Raw genomic sequence first — 21755 nt, 5'->3', positions numbered from 1 at the left:
TCTGGTGAGGGGGAGAGCAGAGGGAGGGGATGGAGAGAAGAAAAGGGGCCCAGGGAAATGGTGTGGCTTCTGCTCTCAACAATAACAACAGCCTCCCCACACAACACATAATGTCTCCCATAACAATAACTGCATTAGTCATAAACAGCAAAACCCTCCCACTTAAGCTGTAATTCCCCCCTCCCCACCGCCGCTGCAACAACAACAAAGATGGCAGCGGCCACTTTCTCTCCAGTTCTTTCCCCAGTCCTTTCCCTGAACAGGTATATAGAATCTAGTCAAGAATGTCTTCCATTCCCTTTCTCCACATAATCTGTTCCAGCGCCCCCACTCCCTTTGCGACCAAGGTCTCTTCCAGCTCCACCAGTCCCTCTGGGCCCGTTTTAAAGATAAGCCCTTTTGGTCTCAAAATCCTGCCCAGCACAACACTGAACTCTGTGCTCAGGGTAATGCCAAGCAACCCATCACCAGGGCCGGCTCCAGGCCCCAGCTTCTCAAGCAGGTGCTTGGGGCAGCCGCTCCGGAGAGGGGCAGCACGTCCAGGTATTCAGTGGCAATTCGGCGGACGGTCCCTCACTCCGCCTGGGAGCAAAGGACCTCCCGTCAAATTGCCGCCGCAGATCGCGATCGCAGCTTTTTTTTTTTTTTTTGGCTGCTTGGGGCAGCCAAAACCCTGGAGCCGGCCCTGCCCATCACACACCTCAGAGAAGGGGCAAGTTTTCAGACTTGCTGTTGACGTCTTTTGCTGTGTGGTATGCGGTCTTCAGGATTTTAATCCTTTCTCTGCACTGAATTGCCATCTGCTTAATCCCCCGCCTCCCTTTGCCAGCCTCTCTCTTAGAGGTGACGATTTGGGGTACATTTCCCCAAACCATGGACCTTACCAACCCCACTTCAGAGGACCAGCAGAACCTTAGTATGAGCCCCTGGCCGTCTAGCAGCACACTGAGATGAGGATCTCCCAGATAGCATTTCTGTTCAAATTTTATTCAACTGCTGTGCAGAATTGGAACAGGTCACATGACATATGGGGTCTAAACACCATCCAGGTGTGTGTGTGTATATATATATATATACTGGTAGGTGACTTCCAGTGTAGTGAGTATGTAGAAAGGCAGGAAAATACAGGTCACAAGAATTGTGGGAAGGTCCTGGAGTACTATCAGAACCCAAGTTTTGTAATCTGAGTTTCAGCCTGAGCCAAAACTGCAAAGTAGGCAGATTAGAGCCTGTGTTAAAGTGAAACCCAGGCTGTAACCTATATTCCCAGCCAGGTAAACAATCCTAGGTTCCAAGCAGATATATAAACCCTAGTGTGATGGGGTGTTCACCTTATACAAGTCCAGAGCAGGTTAACAGAGGCCAGAAGGTACCAATTAACCTTGTATGCTGCACCTGGAGGGGATCCATGGCTTAATAAGGCCTTGTCCCTGATCAACTTGCTTTCCCACTAGAGAGTGACTGCATGACCCTTTCCTGCAGCCTCCTTGTGTTTTCACTTCCTGGCTTTATTATCCTATCCCAGCTCTTTCCGCAGCTAGGCTTCATCAGCAATTAGGCCTTATCAGTCCTGGCTCCCCTCCAGGTGCAGCATATAAATATAATCTTTCAGCACTGTCTTAGTACCTGTACAATGTGCAAATGGGACAGGGGTTCCTCACAGTCTTTGGACAGTTCCAAAGTTTCTGTTGCCTAGGCTCATTTCATAGTGCTGCTGGTAGGTGCTCGACTCTTCCTCCTCCTGGTCTGCTAAAGAATACAGCCACTTGGCTGTGCCTCCAAGGGGTTAATCACACTACCACACTTGAACTCTCAAATAATTCAAACTCACACAAGCAAAAGATAACTATAAACTATATGCAAGCATTTGATTAAAGAGAAACATACAATCAGTAAAAATATAAAATTATTAAAATGATTAGAGATATTAATAATGATTAGGGCTGTCAAGCGATTAAAAAATTAATCGTGATGAATTGCACAATTCAAAAATTAATCGTGATGAATTGCACGATTAATCACCCTAAAACAATAATAGAATATCATTTATTTAAATATTTGTGGATGTTTTCCACATTTTCAAATATATTGATTTCAATTTCATCACAGAATACAAAGTGTACAGTGACACTTTATATTTATTTTCATTATAAATATTTGAACTGTACAAATAAAAGAAATAGTATTTTTCAATTCACTTAATATAAGTACTGTAGTGCAATCTCTTTATCATGAAAGTTGAACTTACAAATGTAGAGTTATGCACAAAAAAATAACTGCATTCAAAAATAAAACAATGTAAAACTTTAGAGCCTACAAGTCCACTCAGTCCTACTTCCTGTTCAGCCAATTGCTCAGTCAAACAAGTTTGTTTACATATGCAGAAGACAATGCTGCCCGTTTCTTGTTTACAATGTTACCTGAAAGTGAGAACAGGCATTCTGTTGTAGCCAGCGTTGCAAGATATTTACATGCCAGATGCGCTAAAGATTCATATGTCCCTTCAGGCTTCAACCACCATTCTAGAGGACATGCGTCCATACTGACGATGGGTTTTGCTCAGTGACGATCCAAAGCAGTGCAGACTGACTCATGTTCAGCACAACCGCATGTGGAAACCCCACACCCAGGTAGATTGCATGAATGCTCCCAGAGCCACTCATAAGTCACACAGAGAGAGGCACCCGAGCAAAATCTCCTCAGCTCCCAGTACTGTACTTCAGAAAAATACAATCTTGCACTTCTCACGATGGGCAGTGCAGATTTATTAATTGGTTCACCGCTTCATCAGTGGAAAGTGGATATACACCAGCCTTTGCAAAACCTGAGCAGATTTGCCACACACTTCATACAAACTCACTGGTAAAGATAAACAGTAAAACAAATGTATTGACTACAAAACACAGATTTTAAGTGATATTAAGTGATAGGCAAAAAGTCAGAGTTAGTTATCAACAGAAATAAAATATAAGCATGCAGTCTATTCTCTCAGCCCTATTAGACTGGGCAACAACTAGACTAAGCAGTTTTTCTCACCCAACTGGATACTGCAGTTCATAGTACACAGATTTCCTCCTTGAAATCTGGGCCAGTCCCCTCAGTTGGAGTCTTCAGAGTGTCCTTGTTGCTTGCAGTATAGGTGGGTGAAGGAGAAAGGCCCAGCATGTAGCCACTGTGTTCTGTTTTATAACCTCAATCCCATGTGCTTGGGGAGCACCAGTCCAGGCATGTCTGGGGGCATTGCTGAGTCTCCAGGCACGGTTGAGCAATACCCCTTGTATGGCCTCATGGAGGTGAATCATTGAATTGTAGCTCCCTTGCTGGACAATTGTTGCTGACAGGTTGTTTGAAACCCCACCAGGGTGTTGGTTACTTTCCTTGCTGTTGCTTCTGGGGAGCTAATATCTGGCTGATTCCCCAACTTACAGCATAGTGACAGCCATACAACACAATTCTCATAACTTTATATGCATTAGTGATACACATATATGGATAGAGAAATGACTTTCAGCAGATACATAGGCAAGCTTTATATGTAAGATCATGATTATATATAAATGAGGAATATCGGGGTTCCAGGATGCCCCCCCCAAGGTATAGAATATCACACTTTTGTTTATCATTTTACAGTGCAAATATTTGTAATAAAAATAATATAAAGTGAGGACTGTACACTTTGTATTCTGTGTTGTAATTGAAATCAATATATTTGAAAATGTAGAAAAACATCAAAAATATTTAATAAATTTCAATTGGTATTCTATTATTTAAAACTGCGATTAATCATGGTTAATTTTTTTTTAGTTAATCGTGTGAGTTAACTGCGATTAATCAACAGCCCTAATAATGATTTTGAATTACTAAAGGCTATGCTGGCAAGCACATTAGGTCACATGACCACACACTCCCCCAATGTTGCTAAACAAAAGTGTTTCTCACCACTCAATTCTTTCTGTCCCCCATATCTCAGGTACCTTGGTGGTGTACCTGGAGACATGTTGCAGGTTTGTAAAGAGATGCTGTTAATATCACAGTTTATTATACTGGGAATTGGCAGTGCAGGTCTTGATGATCCAGGTAGATGAAAGTCCTTTCACAGATGCAATGTGGTGAAAATTAAACCATAACTACCTATAATACAGGGTACTCACTCAGGTTCCTCTTCTGGCTAAGCGGTCAGGAGACTGATCCAGGCAAGCAGATCCTCCCTAGGGATCACTGGAGAGGGACTAACTGCCAGCTCCCTTCTGGAACTGTACTGACTGTCTTTAAAGCTGGGAACCCTCAGGTCTCTGGATCCAAAATCCCAGATCCAGTGTGCGTTGGCTGCAGGACAAGCAAGCTTCAGGCAGTGGCAGTAGAGATGAGCCGTCTCCTCCTTTTGCTGGCAAGCTGGTGGCAAGGGGCACAGATTGTCCCTTCCTGATGCGCAGCTCTATGTTTTTTGCCACCCCAAGCACGGCAGTCAGGCGGCCTTCGGCGGCATGCCTGAGGGCGGTCCGCTGGTCACATGGATTCGGCGGCGTTTCTGCGGGTGATCTGCTGGTCCCATGCCTTCGGCGTACCCCGCCGCCGAATTGCAGTCAAAGGCAGCCTGACTGCTGCCCTCATGGCGACCGGCAACCCACCCCCCACGGCTTGCCGCCCCAGGCACGCGCTTGCTGCGCTGGTGCCTGGAGCCGCCCCTGCTTCCTGAGGTTTTTCTGCAGGCTGAGATTACAGACAAGCCAGTTGCTAGGCCTGGAAGTGTTGTGCTGGCAGGTTGTAGACCTTCTCTCCCCTCCACTTCCTGCTGGTCTCTGCCACATGAAGGGAAAACTGAGTTATTCGCGGCATCCCGGGTTCTGTACAGAGTCTGCCCTCTAATTGGCTACTGGGACTGATGCTGTCGCCCCTCCTCTCATCGGTTGTGAGAGATGAGGGTTGCCAGGGTGACTGGGCATCCCCTTCCCCTTCCCTCCTGTGGCAGGGAGAAGTCAACAGTACAGGAATATGTCATTGACCCCACAGGGGCCCCAAAGGGGTGTCTCTGCTCTTGGGGCACAGCATGGTGTAGACTCGGCAGGAGAGACACTGGGGCAAGCGACAGTACACACCATGTTAAAAAATTCTGGGGGTGCCCCTGTGTATAAGGGTTGCAGGATCAGGCCTCACAGGGTATGTCTACATTGCAGCTGGGAGTGAGCCTCCCAGCCCAGGTAGACAGACACACTAACTCAGCTTGAGATAGTGCTCTAAAAATAGCAGTGTAGACATTGTGGCTCAGGCTGCAGCTAGGGCTCTCAAGCTCAGGGCCGGCTTCAGGCACCGGCCCACCAAGCATGTGCTTGGGGCAGCGCCTGGAGGGGGGCGGCACTCCGGTCGGGGAGAGCTGGGCCCCGGCCGGGCTCTCCGCCCTCCTCCCAGCGCTCTGGCCAGTCGGGGATTGCGGGCCCTCGGCAGGGCTCAGCGCCCTCCCCTGCGGCACTGGGGGGGGGGGTGGAAGGGGGCGGCGGGTGGCCGGCCCTGCTCAAGCTTACCTGACTCCCTGGGTCTGAGCTTGGGTTGCTAGCCCGAGCTGCTGCCCAAGCCATAATGTCAACACTGAGAACAGGAGCAGTCACAAGAACCAATGTCTAACACAGAGATGCGTCTGAGGCTTTGGAAAAAATAAGTATCCTACAGAGGCTGCTGTTCAATGTCTCTTGACGTATGCTAGGTAATATTTTGGCCAGCCAACAGCACTTGCTTTCTTTAGCTTTCTTCATCTTATTGGATCATGAATAACAATGAATTGTGCTCAGTAGCCTCACTAGTAGCTCAGCACTGCTCCCTCACAATCCTCATCTCTACCTCAGTAAGACTGAGACCTAAAATGACAGCTTTTATTGAAAGAGAGCAGCAGAGTACAAAACTATACTTATCAAAACTGTCACAGGTGTTTCCAAAAAAACTATTCTAAAAATGATTTTAATTAATATGCATTTAGTAAATATTTAACTAGGGTACTGGAATGAATCACTACAGTTGGACCTTTAATATCTTTTTCTAGGCAAGAATAGAAGTGGCTCCCCTGCAACCTTCTCTTCTGTTATTCATATTTGAACACTTTCATTTCATCCACGAAGCCCACAGTTTATAATGTATATGTTGAAATAACAGTTATTGCATTTTTGACAGGAAATAACCAGCTGCATTTGCTGAAGGAAACAATCAGGAAGATTCAAAGATCACCTTGTGGCAGTTAAAAATGGTTATTGCTCCAGTCTCTTTGCTTCTCACCTTAATTCACATGACTTTTATGACCTCTCTGTCTGAGCCTTTCAACACGGATATTAAAATATCTAGAAGGGAAGAACAGCTGAAACCATCCTCGTTATTAATCTGATTTACTATATTTCCAGATTAAACAGAGATGTTTTCTGCTAAATTCCTATTTAGCATTTTCCAGTTCTCAATATTTTCAGCTTTTCTTTTGTTATTATGAGCTTCTTAAATGTGACCTGCAAATACTTTGAAAAAATGCATCAGTTTTAGATTGATGTGCTAAACTCACCACATATCAAAGGGAAGAGAATCATTCAGCACATAAAAATTAAGTTACAATGTATAGGTTTTTTTCTTCTCTTCCAGCTGAAAATATCCAGACTACTCAGTTTCCAGTCCGTGAGACACCCTGGCATGCATTATGCTGGTCATGTCACACCAGCTACAGAACCCTACTGGAGCCTGGTGCTAGCATATAGGGGGTAAAGCAAGTACCTTTTTCCCAATAAATAAAATATTGATTTTTTTCATTAAAAATAAAATATTCTTACTTTATAACTCATATAAGGATATTAAAAACTTGGCACAGTCATGCACCGTTTTAAACCTGCCTTACAAAGGTGTTTTGAAAATTAATTAGTTAATGGGCCAGATTCATCCCTACAGGGCACAGCAGGATGTTATCTAGGGGAAGATGCAACAGAGAGGCATTCATCCCCAAAGAAGGTGGTAGCAGTACAATTACTGTCTTCTCTCAGGGGCTCCAGACAGAGGTCCATCAGCTGAGGTTTTCTAAGAGATGCAGTGCATCTTCTACTCCTGGGGGAATTCTACTCCACTGCACACATGCAGAATTCATGTCCCCCGCAGAATTTTTGCTCCACAGAAAATACATTCTGCCAGAGAGGCACTGCAGTTACGCTTGTCGCACCAGAACAGATTTCAGCAGGCTCACCATAGCAGTCAGCAGCCGGTGGCATTCCTTACAGCACCCTGGAATAGGATATGGGGACAGATAGAGCAGGGTACATGGGGCTGCTGGGGAGATCACATAGACTGGGATTCAGAAGGGTTAGTGAGGTGGGACAGACTGGAGCAAGGGGCTGAGTGGGGATGGAAAGACACATGGGGATGGAGGAAGGGAAGGTGCAAGGGCCACATGGGGATGGGGTATGGGGTGGCTGAGTGGCGGTGTAGGGACACAAGGGATGGGGCACATGTGCCTGACTGAATGGGAGAGACTACGGGTCAGCCAGGGTCTGCTTGAGGGGGATTCCCAACTCCCTAACAATTTCTCCCCCTCCCCCCCGAAAAAAACTGTCCATAATTCTCCTACCCACACCCAACAACCCTCCAGGTTCACTCCCAGGCTCCTTCCCAGCAATTTCTTCCCACTCCTTCAGCTCCGCCATTACCTCTGACCCTCCCAAGCCTTTGCACTGCTTCTGAGGTGTGCAGTAAATATGTTTCTGTATTACAGTTTAAATGAATTACTCAAAGTTCTGTGTTAATATGCCTAATAAGGAATCTATTTGTCAAAAAACATTTCCTGAATTTTTTGTTGTTGCCAGTATTGTTACAGACATACTTGCTGACAGGTATTTTGAAATAAATTATCAAAATAACTCAAACTGATGTGATTATATTGTGTTCTTTTGACAAATAAAATATGCAGAATTTTAAAATATTGTGCACAGATTTTTTAATATTTTGGTGCAGAACTTCCCTAGGAGTATATTACTTACTTGAATCCTGCATATAAGTACAGTATAATTACTAATATGAGTCCTACTAGCAAGTGGATTCAATTAGCTCTGATCAGGATACTAGAGGGGCTGAATCTTTTCGTAGAGGCAACAATGGTCAGAGATAGGGAAAATTCTACAAATAGCCAAGCTTGTGGAAAAAGTTTATGTTGAAGTTTATATTGAGTTGTTATTATTTGAGTTACCAATAAAGCCAAACCCAAGACAGGGGGTAAGTTTTCAGTATGCGTATACTCTGTTCAGAGAAAAGTGGGAACTTTACTTACTGACATCTTTGTCTTTCTTCTGCTCTCTTTCAAAAAACTCTTTTTATGAACCCAGATCCATACTCTCTATGGTTGGCCAGAGGGAAGCCAAAAATTGGAGGAAACTTGTCAATCAAAAATTCAGTTGAAGAAGTTAAAAACATTATGTCACCACACTGTGGCCCCTGGCCCTATCTTGTGCTTGGGACACCAAAAGGTTATACCTACTTTACACTTCTCAGATCAGTATGTTGAATAAAAGGGAAATAAATTGCAGCTTTATTTTCCCCTTATTATTTAAAGAACTGTTAACTGAAATTCATTTAAAAGTAATAAAAAAACCCAAAAAACTCTGGAGGGGGGGGAGGAGGGATGGGTGGAAGGCCCAGTTTCCAAAGACTTTTAGTGATTTTCTTTTGACTAGCATGTTGATCTATAACACCAACTGGGTGATGCTCTGGAAATCAATGAATTGAGCTGAAGTTGCTCTAACCTGAAGACAGAAAATAGAGATTCAAAATATAACAAACCTAACAAAAAATGTGTATTGGATGTATATTGAAGTTGGAATGAAACACAGCTGGAATACAGTATAAGGGTTTTTTTTTTTTGCTGTCTTTCCCCTCCCATCCTCCCCCCGCCCCCTGTCTCAGCAACAACTCTAGAGGCCAAATTTTCAAAAACTGGCCAGTTAAATTACACCTGTGACATTTGCACACACATCATTTGTGTATGGAAATACACATTTACACATGCAAAATGGATAACTGCATACACATGTGCTATTTGCATGCAGTTACCTTTTTTTTTCTTCATAGTCTATAAGGGAAACCATCTATCCTGAAAGACAATGGTGTAAGCGTCAAAGCAGGCCAGTTACTATGTGTCGTGCTGCAGCATTGCAAGTGGCTAAAAAGTCCAATTTGCAACCAAAAACAGTCCTTGCCGAAATTGCCAGAGACACCACAGACATAAGGCACAGGGCCTGAGGATAAAGCCAGTGCACTATTAGTATGTCAGGTCTTCTGCAATTTTCTCTTCACTCTCTCTGCTTTCTGCTCTGGTTGAATGTCTCATTGCAACATCAGAAAGTATCATACCATTAAGAATATATACCACAGGTGGCTTTGCCAACATCATCAGTACACATGACCCAACACTTTCCTCCATTTCTGAAGAGAAGAACTTGTTCTATCAGCAAGTCAACAGAGTCATCAGTAAGATACCACTAGACGAGCGACTCTATCTATTGGGAAATTTAAACACAAGAGTTGGCTCAGATCATGAGACATGGCCACTATGCACTGGCCACAATGGAGTGTGAAAAATGAACAACAATGGGCAAAGACTACTGGAGCTGTGCACTCACCGAAGACTGTGCATTACCAACATCTACTTCCAAGGAAGTCACCACTGGAAGGTCTCATGGAGACACCCCAGATCTGGAAACTGGCACCAACTAGATTTAATTGTCACGTGTAGAAAACAACTACTGGATGTTCTCCGTACTTACAGTTTTCAGAGTGCAGACTGTGACATAGACAATGTGCTTATATGCTGCAAAATAAGGCTTTCACTACAGAAATGTCATTGTACCAAACAAAGCTATTGCTCACACATTAACATCGACAACACAAAAGACCAAGAAAGGTGTCTCAGAGTATAGTAATTTCATGAAGATAATATATAGTCTGTTTCTGCCAAATGGACTGAACAAATCAATAGAAAACTCTCTTTTCTAAATACCACTTTGTATGCTATCCATTTATGGCTTTGCTAGGGAGATTTGTGCTGAGGCGATTTCTGTAAAACAAACAGTAAGGCATCTGCAGGACTTCTTAGTCCTGCCAGTTGGTCACCATTGTTAGGTTTGAAAAGCCAAAGCCACTTTGACATCTGCAGTGTATGAAACCGTGACTGGCATATGGAATATCCATATTGGTTTAGTATGAGAAAGGCTTTTCAGTGAACACAGAGTCAGAAAAGAGTGTAATTAACAAACTCCACAAAATACTTTTATGGGGCACTGTGCTGCTGGAGGTACAATCCTTTGGGTGAGATGTAAACCCAGCCTTAACTGTATGAGATCATTAAAGATCCCATGGTGCCTTCTGGAACAGTAAGGGTGTTAACCATTTTAATTATCTTGCTCACTCTCCAATATATTAAATCACATTCCACTTGCCTATATTTCTCTTGCACCTTCAATTAGATACAGTATTTTCATTTGTTTCCTGCCCTGGACTGTAATGTAATGTTTCTGTATGCTATTGAAACAGCTGCTATGGTCTGTCCCAAAGTTAGATACATTTCAGTTGTGAGCAACATCTCTATGTACCTTCTGCTTGCCCCAGGGGACTGTTATTGGGGTTATACGAGGTCTACACTACAAACTGCTGCTGGGATAGCCATGACAGTTATAGGTGTGATTTGTGACTGATGTAGCTGTGCCAGCAAAAGCCCCTAGTATAGACATAGTTATACAGTATATACCGTTATAAAGCAAAGTGTGCTTTTGCCAGTATATCTTATTTTGCTCGGGGTGGGGGTGGGGGGCAAGAATAAATTATGCCAGCAAAAGTACATTATGTTGGTATAGGCTGCGTCCACACTACGAGCACCATACGGGAATGCCAGCAAAATTCTCCTAGTGTAGACCTGGACTTAGTCAGGGTCAAATCCTACCGTTAGATACATTTGTACTAATTCTGAGTGCAAAATTTGGGCCTTACTGTTATTTATTGTTACTTAGCATTTGTTGAGAGCTGACCTTATGCTTCTACAGAATATGAAAAAAATACCATCCCTACCCGAGGGGAATGAGGTTTAAGAAAATAAACGTAGACAACAATTAAAACACAAAAAACACCATTTAATCATATAGTGGTGCAAAAAATTACAGCAGCGCTTTTTAGTTTAGGCTTTGTTTTTCATATCTCACTGCACACTAAAGAGAGGAGAGATGTTAACATTGATGGAATAATGTGAAATAACGTATTTAAAATGGGACTTTAAGGGGGTAGGGTAATCTTGGTATCAATGGCAAAGAAAAAGCAACTGTTCATAAAGATTGAATGTTTGTAAAATGCTTCGAGGTCTTTGGACAAAAAAAAAACCACTTTAGAAGTGCACAGTAATATTATTTAGTATTAATAAGAAAAAGTCCTGGTGGTCCTCCTCAGTCCTCATTAGTATCATGCACAATTTGCAAATATATAAACACACTCCCTACCCTTGCTCCTGTGAGTTATATCTCAGATCAAAGTGAAGGGCTGAGAGGCTGGGACAGTATGAACGCAGAAGATACATCATATCATTGACATAAATACCTCTATCATTAGAGGGCCTGCCCGAGAGAGTCCCAACTTCCTCCTGCTGGGGAGAGCCGGGCAAGCAGGTTTGCCCAAAAGAGTTCTATCCCCTAAGCAGGGAGAGACCTGGGGCAGTCTCCCTGAAGGACTCTCTTGCTGTAGCCAGGGTGAAACATTGGGGGGGGGGGAGGAGCAGCTCTGTCCGAGGGAGTCTCTCCCCGGAAGAGGGTGGTGGTAAGGGGCAGAGCAGCCTGAGGGAGTCTCTTCCCCAGTGAAGGGTAGCGCTGCCTAAGGCAGGCTCGCTCGCTCGCTCGCCGCCCGGAGGGGGGCGGTGCTGCCGCTCCCTTTGCTGAAGTAGCTCCCAGGTGGCAGCGCCCCGCTCTCCCCAGCCCTTTCCCCTCCCTCCGCACCTGTAGCGCGCAGCGCACCCACAGGGCGGGCAGGAGGCGAGTCCCTACTGAGCCGCCGTAGCGTCGCGGCTCTGCCCGCTCCCTCCCTCCGCCTTTCTGCCGGGTTGGGGTATCGCGCCGCCGCTTCCTCCTCTGCAGCCCTTCGGCCGCGGCCCTGACGTCGTTTCCTTCCAACATGGCGAGCGCAGGTTGTTGCCGCCGCCGCTAATGGAGGCTGGTGCGGGCGGGCGACTCCGGGGCTGAGAGCGCCGCGGTCAGAGCTACCTGCCGAGCGGGGCTGCAGCGCCCAGGCCGGGCCCGTCCCCGGGGGCCTCGCTCACGGCGCGGTGACCTGCTCCACTCCCCCCCCTCCGCCCCCAGCGGCCGGGCGGCCCCAGTTCCGGACTTGCAGCCGCCCGAGTGCCCCCCTTGCCCGGTCCCCGCTGCCTCCCCCCGGCGGGAGCGGCCGGTCCCCCCGATCGCTCCCATGTATGAAGGCAAGAAGACGAAGAACATGTTCCTGACCCGGGCTCTGGAGAAGATCCTGGCCGACAAGGAGGTGAAGAAGGCGCATCACTCCCAGCTGCGCAAAGCCTGTGAGGTGGCCTTAGGTGAGAGCCGGGGAGGGCGCGGGCAGGCGGTGCCCCTGGGCTGACTCCCCTCCCCTCAGGCCCCCCTTTCCCTAAGCCGGGTGATGGGGGAGACAAGGCGGCGGTGGGGGCCGTTCGTTGATCTGGGAAAGGGAGAGTGATCTAGGGGTGCACCACAGGCGTTGGGGAGCGGAGGGGGCTGATGGAGGGATTGGCGAGGGAGAAGGAGGGTTAGCTCGGGGCTGGTGATAGAAAGGCAGTGTAAGACAGGCCTTTGTGATCAAGCAGAAGATGGGGCCGTGCTCGTGTTTGTGGTGCTGGGGATGGGAAGAAAAGAGGTATGTGTGTGTGTGTGTGTAGGGGGGGGGGGGGACCAAAGGCTTTTGGTTATTACACTGCAAGCAACTACCGGTGTGTTTGGATCTCGGAGAGAGAGAGGTTGCCCCTTGTTGACAGCGAGGGGAAAGGATGCAGTCGGTTGACTGGCGGGGTATCACGGCCCCACAAGCCCAGGATGAATAGGCAGAGAAGAAGGTGTGTGTGCTCTGAGCTGACCTGGAAGAACAAGGCCGCCGGGGAGGGAGCAGGTGACAGGCAGCGATAAAGGGGGAGGGAAGAGAAAGAAAAGGGGATGATGGAAAACAAGAGACAATGACACTCAGGCCACGTTTAAAATTGATGTCTGTTCTTGAATTAGGAAGCTATTCTATAGAGACGAAGAATGAGGGTGGAGGAGATTCAGTCGATAGCTGTCTAAAAGGAACCTCTGTAGTGTGTGTATGGAGAGAAAAATAGCTGCTAGGAAACGGGGTTTCTTTCATGTATTGCAGAGTTAATGCAACCACAGTGAAGGGAGATACATTGTGGGGATGTTCATGTTGCTCTAGATGAGTGAGGTGTTAGTTGTCTGACAGCTGAGTGTATAGTGGAGATGTTTATGTTGCTCAAGATGAGCGAAGTATTAGGTGTGTGACACAGCTGACTGTATAGGTGAGGAGATACTGAGAAGAAAAAAGGGTTGGATGTATGAAACATGCATTTTGGCTTAAATATCATGGTGTAATGAGCACAGGCCCAGGTACTGAGTTCTGGACTGAGAAATGACCGCACATTCATAAAGATCAATGTATCATTTAATTGGAAGAAAATCTACCTTTGATTTGTTTGGATGTAGTCTTTTTATCTTTAAATTGGCAATACTGTCAGTGTTGTTGAAGTGATTTTATCTTATGAATTTTTGGTAATATGTTTATTTTAAGTAGATTTAATTAAAAGGACATAATTAACCTGAAATTTACTTTAAAAAAATCAATTACAAGTAGTTTCATGTACTATACCAGCTCATGAGTCTTTCTGCTACTTTTGTCACTTTAAAATCACATTTTCCTTTTTAAAAATAAAATATTTGTCTCCTTTGTGATATACTCTGACCAACAGGAAATTGGACATAGTGAAATTGGCTATTCAGAAGCTGCTGTCAAACACACACCGTAAACAAATTGAAGAAAGTATTTAATCTCTAATTTTTCAGTTATAGTTTAAAAAAAAAAAAAAAAAAGACAAAAGTGAGATAATGTCCATTTGACTTACAAGATAGATTACGCATTTACTCTTAATTGAATTTATTTAAGTTGTAAATAAACTAAATATAAAGCATGCAGTTTAAAAAACGGAGTTTCTATCCAGACCATCTTATGTGGAATTAATTGGACAGTAGGAAACTTCATGAAATTACACTTTATTTCAGAAATTGAATTATTTATTTGTATCCCTGGAGCATCCAGATTCTACTACCAGGATGTTGGTCCCATTGTGTTAGGTGCTATAAAAATATAAACAGTTATTGCCCTAAATATCTTGCAGTCTAATATCCTGATCATGCAAACTGATCTGTGCTGGCAGACCCGTACTCACAATGACCCCCATTGATTACTGTGTCAGTGTTGAGCTTTACTGAAACCTTCAACTGTGGTTCTAATTCCAAGATTGGCATCTAAATAGGGACAAGACATGACACATGGGTGTGAAGACGGCAGAGGACAGGAGGGTGAGATAGATAAGGGCAATACAAGATTGTATATATTATCTAATATATAAAATATAAAGACTTCATGGGTCTTTTGAATAGGATAATCGAACAAATGATATTAATAAATTATAGTGTTTTTACTGTAAAAAATGTTCAGACTGATGCAATAAAAACCTTAATGGGTGATTGTTTGGGGACTCAACATTTTTATGGCCCCATCTTCTAATTATAACAGTGATATTTAGCTCTTGAATAGCCGTTTTCATCCATAGATGTCTAAATGCTTTACAAAGGAAGGGAAATATCATTTTCCCCATTTCACAGATGGGAAACTGAGGCATGGAGTGAGATGTCTCACCCACACCACATCAGTGGCAGAGCTAGGAATGTGGTTGATTCCTAGAAATGTTCTGATTCCTAATCTATTCCCCTATCAGCTCGGACTGCCTCTCCATATTATTATAGAAGTCTTTTAATTGTAATTATGTAAATCTCGGTTTTTACTTCTTGCTTCTAAAACCAAAAACATTACCATCTTGGATTTTTGGATGCTGAGTGCTAAAACCAATTGTTAAGGAAACTTTAGTGAGGCCTTACATAATGATTTAAAGCTACTGCAGGTGATCTGCTGAGGAGTTGATTTTGTTTTTCTTAGTTAAATGGGATTTAGCTTTTACCTAATGTTATTAAAATGCATTGTATATATTTAAATTAGCTAAAATATTGTTGTCAGTCTGAATAGTTAATCCACGAAGATCTGGTTAAATTATTTCATGAATTTTTTAAAAAGCTTTTTCATTACTATTTTGGGATCTTCCCAAGCACAGTAGTGCCAATGATATAATAATAGGATATTATCTGCTGACAGTAGATTAGAAGAATACTGTAATTAAAATCGTTGTGACTCTGATCCAAATATTAGTTCTGCCTGGGTCCTTGTTTTGCTGGATATATTGTAGTTAATACAGATCTGCATATTAAACAGAAGCTAAAAAATATTTTAGCCAAGGAGTTTTTGGACCCACCTTTTGGAGAGAGCCTTTAATAACAACAACAAATACATGTGTGCCATGGAACCAAAGGAGGTGGACAGAGAATACCTTTTGGTCTCTTTATGTTTTCTATTTAACTGTGCTCTGTGCTAAAAATATCAAATGCTTAGATGCCTTAGAAATGTGTAACATATACAATACTGATATAATATGAAGGTCCCTACTCAGCTGTTTACATTTACTGCTCAAAGTGAACAACTAAAGGCATAAGGAAGGGGTGGGGGGACACCATGAATCTTAAACAGTAAGATTATAATAGACTCTATCTTTAAAGAGTTTGAAGTGCACATAATAACCAGCTGCTGTTTACACTGTTGTCTTCATACAGGTACATGTGGCCACCATTAGACAAGCCTCTCTGCTTTTTTTCAATAATTAATTATTTTTTTGGTTCAAATTGTCAGGTTGGTGGGGTCCAATATTTGCTCTACTTAATGTTCCTTATATTAGATCTGGCTTTACATTTTACATCTTTGTTTCTAAAAACAATTTTTCGGTCTTCCTTTTGTTCTGTTTTTCTAAAATCATGCGGTCAGTGTCAGGAACCCAACATGTATAAATAACAAGATAAAAAAACAAAAAAATTTTAGCATACTCATGTGCTAAGCAAAGAAATTACTAAGAAAACATTTTGAGATTTCAGGGTGTTATTGTGAATAAAAGGAAGTTAAAACCTTTAAAACAGGAATATTGTCACTCCTTACTTTTAATCCCTACATATTGCTTGGCATTCTTTACTATTACATTTTTCTTAGAATCTTACTCTGTAGTGTGTGTTGCTTTAAAAGCGTGAATGAAGGAAACTATTTTCTGGGGTGTTAACTATGATTGAGTTTTCTTTCTTCCAACCGGGAGTGAAGATGAGGTTCTTTTAATGTAAACATCTTCATTTACCAGTTATTAAAATGTAAATTGAACCTTTTTTCTTGCACACAAAATGATTTGATTTATAGCTATGTTTTCTTAAGGTTTTTTAATCCAGCAGAATTAAGTCTGGTGTTTACATTCCATCTTACTCCCCCTGCCCCCATTAAAGCTTTTTACCTGGATTCTGGTTTGGTGTGCCAAGTTGTGTGGGGCTTCATACAGAACACTGTCAATTAAGTCTTGACATTTTCCCTTTTTTTACATTCCATTGTTTGTAATGCCTCTAAGAAGCCTGAACATTTCATATATTCTTTCCCACACTCCTTTACTATTTCTCGTGGAACACAGGCGACAAAAGAACTGTACATTGTTTACTTATTTGTGCACCAATATCTTTTAAAATGTTAGCAGGAATGTGTTCATCTTTTGAATGGTCTGTTAATTTACTGCCTAATGCAGACAATAGAATTAGATCTCCCATTATTCTTCGTGGGGAGCAGGCAAATGATTGCTTCCGTTTTGTGGTTGTAATTTTCAGTTTTTCAACTATATTACCAGATTATTACATTATTAAGGTAAATTGAAATGTGTGCCTAATCTACTTGGGTATCCTTACATTATTTTTCAGTTGCACGTTAACAGGATTTTAACTTTTTAATTGAAATAAAATATTTAGTATTAAACTTTTTTGAGTTACTGTGTGAACCTGAATAGCTGGAGAGAGAGTTCACAGAAAATAAGATTCCCTTCTGGCATTTGTGGTTTATATATAGTACTTGTGTAACCACAAATTAGAATGACCTCTGGCCATATTCCCTACATCTTAAATCTGTAAACTCCAAATAAACAGTATAGAATTAAACAAAACAAGAACTACACATCTGCTTGAAGTTCCATGCTCTGCTGAACTGGTGACACTGAAAACCTTGCCTGGAATTTAATCCACAAAAATCCATGCTGTTGTCTGGGTTGGCAAGGCCTCCATTTATGATCCCGCTGGGTGAGGTGTGTCATGGCTGTGGAACCTCCTGCAGGGAGGTCTGTTCAACCTTTGTGCCATGTCACATGCACACACTGTGTGACCATTTAGTATAGATACCACATCATGCAATTGTTGCAGTGATAAATATCAGCATAGAATTATGATTTGAGTGTAATTCTCTGAAAATGACAAAAAGCTAGAGTAAACCTACCTCTCGGTAGAGTTGGCTCACCTTCACCTTAAGCTGTGAATGTAGAGCTGAGCTGGGTGGGTCTCCTGTGCTCTCCTTTCTCTCCTCTTCACTGTAGAACTCTTTCACGTGGTCACCTTCTAGCGTGGGAGGTATAGTTGGATAGATGTGTAGTAACAGGTATAATGGCCAATATAAAAACCAAAGGCTGTGTCATGAATATGTAGAGCATTTAATAAGTCCTCTTCAAAGCTAGTGCAGTTAAATTAAATCTCTAAATTAGATCATGTGCCTTTTCTGGAATAAATTCTCTTGCAAAGTTGTTAGTTATTTTTCCTGTGTACACTGGCAGGCTTCTTATCTTAAATGACACCTTGTACCTTGTTACTAAACGTAGTGGTTAATTTTTAGATACTGAGGCCAGGTTTTTAGAGTGCTTATATGCTTGATCAGAAAGATAGTAATTCTAAGTATTATATCTTTTCTCTTGTACTCTTGTGTTGCTAGGAAAAGAATAATAAACCTTGCAGTTACATTGTCCCAATAGCTTCTTCTGATTCAAACAGAGTTCTTTTTAAAATATATTAATGCTAGATTATTAAAATGGGTTAGACTCTTCTGTTTTTTATATTGTTTCTTAAGTCTCAGATAGCATGAAGCAACAAAATCTCATTGGTTAATATTGTCACTGTCTTCCCCCTCAACATTTGTTGTTGTAATATTCTTCCAGTTGAGATGTCAAGTTAAGGAGCTTGCTATATTCATGTTGTTGCTAGTAGGGGCACTGTGTAATTACGATTTCTCTTCTCTTCCCCTTTTGCTAAGACCGAAGACTTATCAGTAACACTGAGACTTCACTGACTCAGTAAACTATCTTCCAGGTTTGCTACCACATCTGAGACTTGATGTAGTGCTACCAGTTGGCCAGATTTACAGGACTGAGGAAAACAAGTGTAGTTAGAAAACAAGGCTCCATAATCTTGAACGCTATATTCAGTAATTTCTTGACTGTTTGGAATGATAACAGTGACCAATGCTAATCCTTTGAAGGGAAAAAGGGATACTAATTCCTTTTGCTCTAGAGTTACTTAAGGGCTGTGAATCTCTGATCAGCCAGTGTCTTGTATTAGGTTTATTTTTTATAAGAAGTTAGTGTGGATCAAATGTGGGTAGGGAAGAATTTAATAGATAAGACATGTCAAATCTTTTGCTGTCCTGGTAAAATGAAAAGCCAATGGAAACTTTCACCCTCTTTGTTTTTCAACTGGAACTCTGTATTTACAATAAAATCCGTCATATTTACTGTCTCTATCACCAACAGAAATTGGTACAATAAAAGATATTACCCACCCACCTTGTCTAATATCCTGTATTGACGTCTATAACAACACACTGCATATAATAAAATATATCCTCAATTTAAGATATAAAAATATCTCTAAGCCTTCTTTATCTTGACTTTCAATACATTCTGAATCTAATTTTAAATTTCTTTGTCTTAAAACATCTTTGTAACACAGAAAGTTCAACTTTTGAAGCTAGTGCTGTATAATAAACGGAAGTAGGGCTAATTGGAATGTTTAAACTTAAATGATAAAGTTGTCTTGTGACTATACTGCATCTGTTTCTAACAATGAATCATCTTTGACTAGGAAAAAGAAAATGTGAAATCTTCTTTTCTGTGTTCCCTACCAGCACATTTTTCCTCATCTTACTACCTCATTCCTTACTCTTCTGTCTTTCTCCCCCATTTGCTCTTATCTTTACTCCTTTTGTTCTTCAGTCTCACTATCTACTTCTTCTACCTCCTCCTGCATTTTCATTTTTTAAAATTATAGTGGCACTGATTCTGGGTATGTTGTTAATGTATGGGGATATTCCAAATTGGAATATTTTAAAAACTCTGCTCTCTCTCTCTGACTGGTGAAATCAGATGTGCGATGAGCCACGTTTTCCTGGAGTCCTTCAGAAAAAAACGGCACTGGAGGTAATACTGTAACAGCACTTGATTTAAAAATGACTGGCTTACTGCTCAGTGGCCAATGAAAATTGACAAACAGGAGTGGTTTAAAAAAAAAAAAAAAAAGCTGTGTTACCATGGGGACTTCAGTCTGAGTGATGTATACTGGAAGTCTCATGCTGCCAGTACTAAATTGTTATTGCAATTTCTAAAAATTATAGAAGATGATTTCATAACTCAAAAAGTGTTGCATCCAATATGTGGTAATTCTATATTAGAAATCATCTAGATGGATGATGAGGAGTTGATCACATACTAAAAATTAGTGGTAGATTAGATACAAGATATCATGACATGGTTCTGTTTGCACATTTTGATAAAGTCCAAAACAATGATGTATAGCCATCTGCTTGAAAGGGGCTAGTTTCACAATGCTGAAAACAATTTTGAGCCAAATCAGTTCTGAGAGAGAATTAAACAGAACAATGTGAATAACTGGGAATAATTGTTTAAGAGCACTTTACTAGATTATAAAATAAACAAAAAACATATTTAACAAATAGAAGAAGGGGGAAATTCATAGTAATGAATATAAATCGGAAGCTAGGAATTATAGAAAATTGATGAGGGAAGCAAAAGGAGAAATCTATGGCTAGCAGAGATAAGAACAATGAAGAGTTTTTAAATTGTATTCGGAAAGAAGGAAACCTAACTGGTGTTCGTCCATTACTAGAGGGAAATGGTAGCTATCAGTAATGATACAAAAGAGACAGAAGTGCTCAATGAGTGTTCTGTATTTGGGACAAAGCCAGGTGATGTAGTCATAGCATGTGGTGATGGAATACTTTCCATTCCAACTAAGGAGGATGTTACCCTGCAGCTACTAAAGCTAGACATTTTAAAATCAGTGGGTTCAGGTGGTTTGTATCCAATAATTTTTAAAAGTGCTGGTAAAAGAGTGCTCTGCACTATTTAATGTTGATTTTTTTTTTTAATAACTCTTGTAACACTGGGGAAGTTCCAGAGAACTGGAAGAAAGCTAATGTTTTATCAGCGTTTAAAAAGAGTAACTGGGCAATTATAGGCCTGTTAGCCTCACTCAGTCCTGAGCAAAATAATGGAATAGCTGGAATGGAACTCATTAAAGGGAAGTAATATAATTGATGCCAGTCAGCATGGGTTTATGAAAAATAAATGTTGTCAAACTAACTTGATATCTTCTTTTTTTTTTTTTTTAATTTTTGTTTAGATTATAAATTTGGTTGATTAAAAATAAGTGGTGATGTAATAGACTTCTGGAAGGTATTTGACTCAGTACCACATGACATTTTAATTAAGAAACTAGAACGATACAAAATCAACATGCCACTTATTAAGTGGATGAAAAACTGGCTAACTGATAGATCTCAAAAATGTAGTTGTTAATGGGAAATCATCATGTGGGTGTCTTTCTAGTGGGGTCCTTCAGGCATCAGTTCTTGGCCCTGCACTATTTAATGTTTATATAAGTGATGTGGAAGAAAACAAGAAATCATTACTGATAAATTTAGCAGATGACGTGCAAACAGAGCTGACCCTAGGTGTTTTGCTGCCCATAGTAGAAAATATTTTTGGCACTCCCCAAGCAGCTGAGCACAAAAAAGAAGAAGGAAAAAAGGCCAAGCATAGTAGCTTTTGGGGGCCCAGGATGAGAAGGGGAAGAGCAGCTAAGCACCTGTCAGCTCAGATGTTGATGCCTAGGGCAACAGTCAAAAACCCCCCCCAAAATGGCCAAGTGCCTGCCCATTCTTTCCCCTGGAAGTTGATGCCCAGGATGACTTCCCAGGTTTCTGGCCCTGCACACAGATTGGGGGAGGGGTAAATAATGAAGAGGACAGTCACTGGTACAGCACAATCGCTTGGTAACTGAAGCGCAGATAATCAGTGTTTGTTTTAGGATGGCCATACGTAAAGTTATGCGTCCAGAACAAAGAATATAAGCCATATACATACATGATGGAGGATTCTATTCTGGGAAGCAGTGATTCTGAAAAGGAGTTAAAGATCATGGTGTATATAATCAGCTGGACATCATGGTGTATATAATCAGTGTGATTCTGGCCAAAGGGGCTGAGGCAATCCTTGGATG

General features: G+C 41.9%; 1 protein-coding gene across 1 annotated transcript in view; it reads left to right on the top strand.

The window, feature by feature from the left end:
- Window positions 1-11956: 11956 nt before the first annotated feature.
- Window positions 11957-21755, top strand: part of ARFGEF1 (ADP ribosylation factor guanine nucleotide exchange factor 1) — a 181864-nt gene continuing 172065 nt past the window's right edge. Inside the window, exon 1 of the mRNA XM_034763053.1 lies at window positions 11957-12568. Coding sequence (XP_034618944.1) covers window positions 12445-12568 — 124 coding nt within the window. The 5' untranslated portion in view covers window positions 11957-12444. The remainder of the gene's footprint in view (window positions 12569-21755) is intronic.

Source organism: Trachemys scripta, chromosome 2 (genome assembly GCF_013100865.1).
Source record: "Trachemys scripta elegans isolate TJP31775 chromosome 2, CAS_Tse_1.0, whole genome shotgun sequence".
NCBI classification, from domain to species: domain Eukaryota; kingdom Metazoa; phylum Chordata; order Testudines; family Emydidae; genus Trachemys; species Trachemys scripta.
Note: the sequence above shows the minus strand (reverse complement) of the source record. Positions and strands in the feature narration are given on the sequence as shown.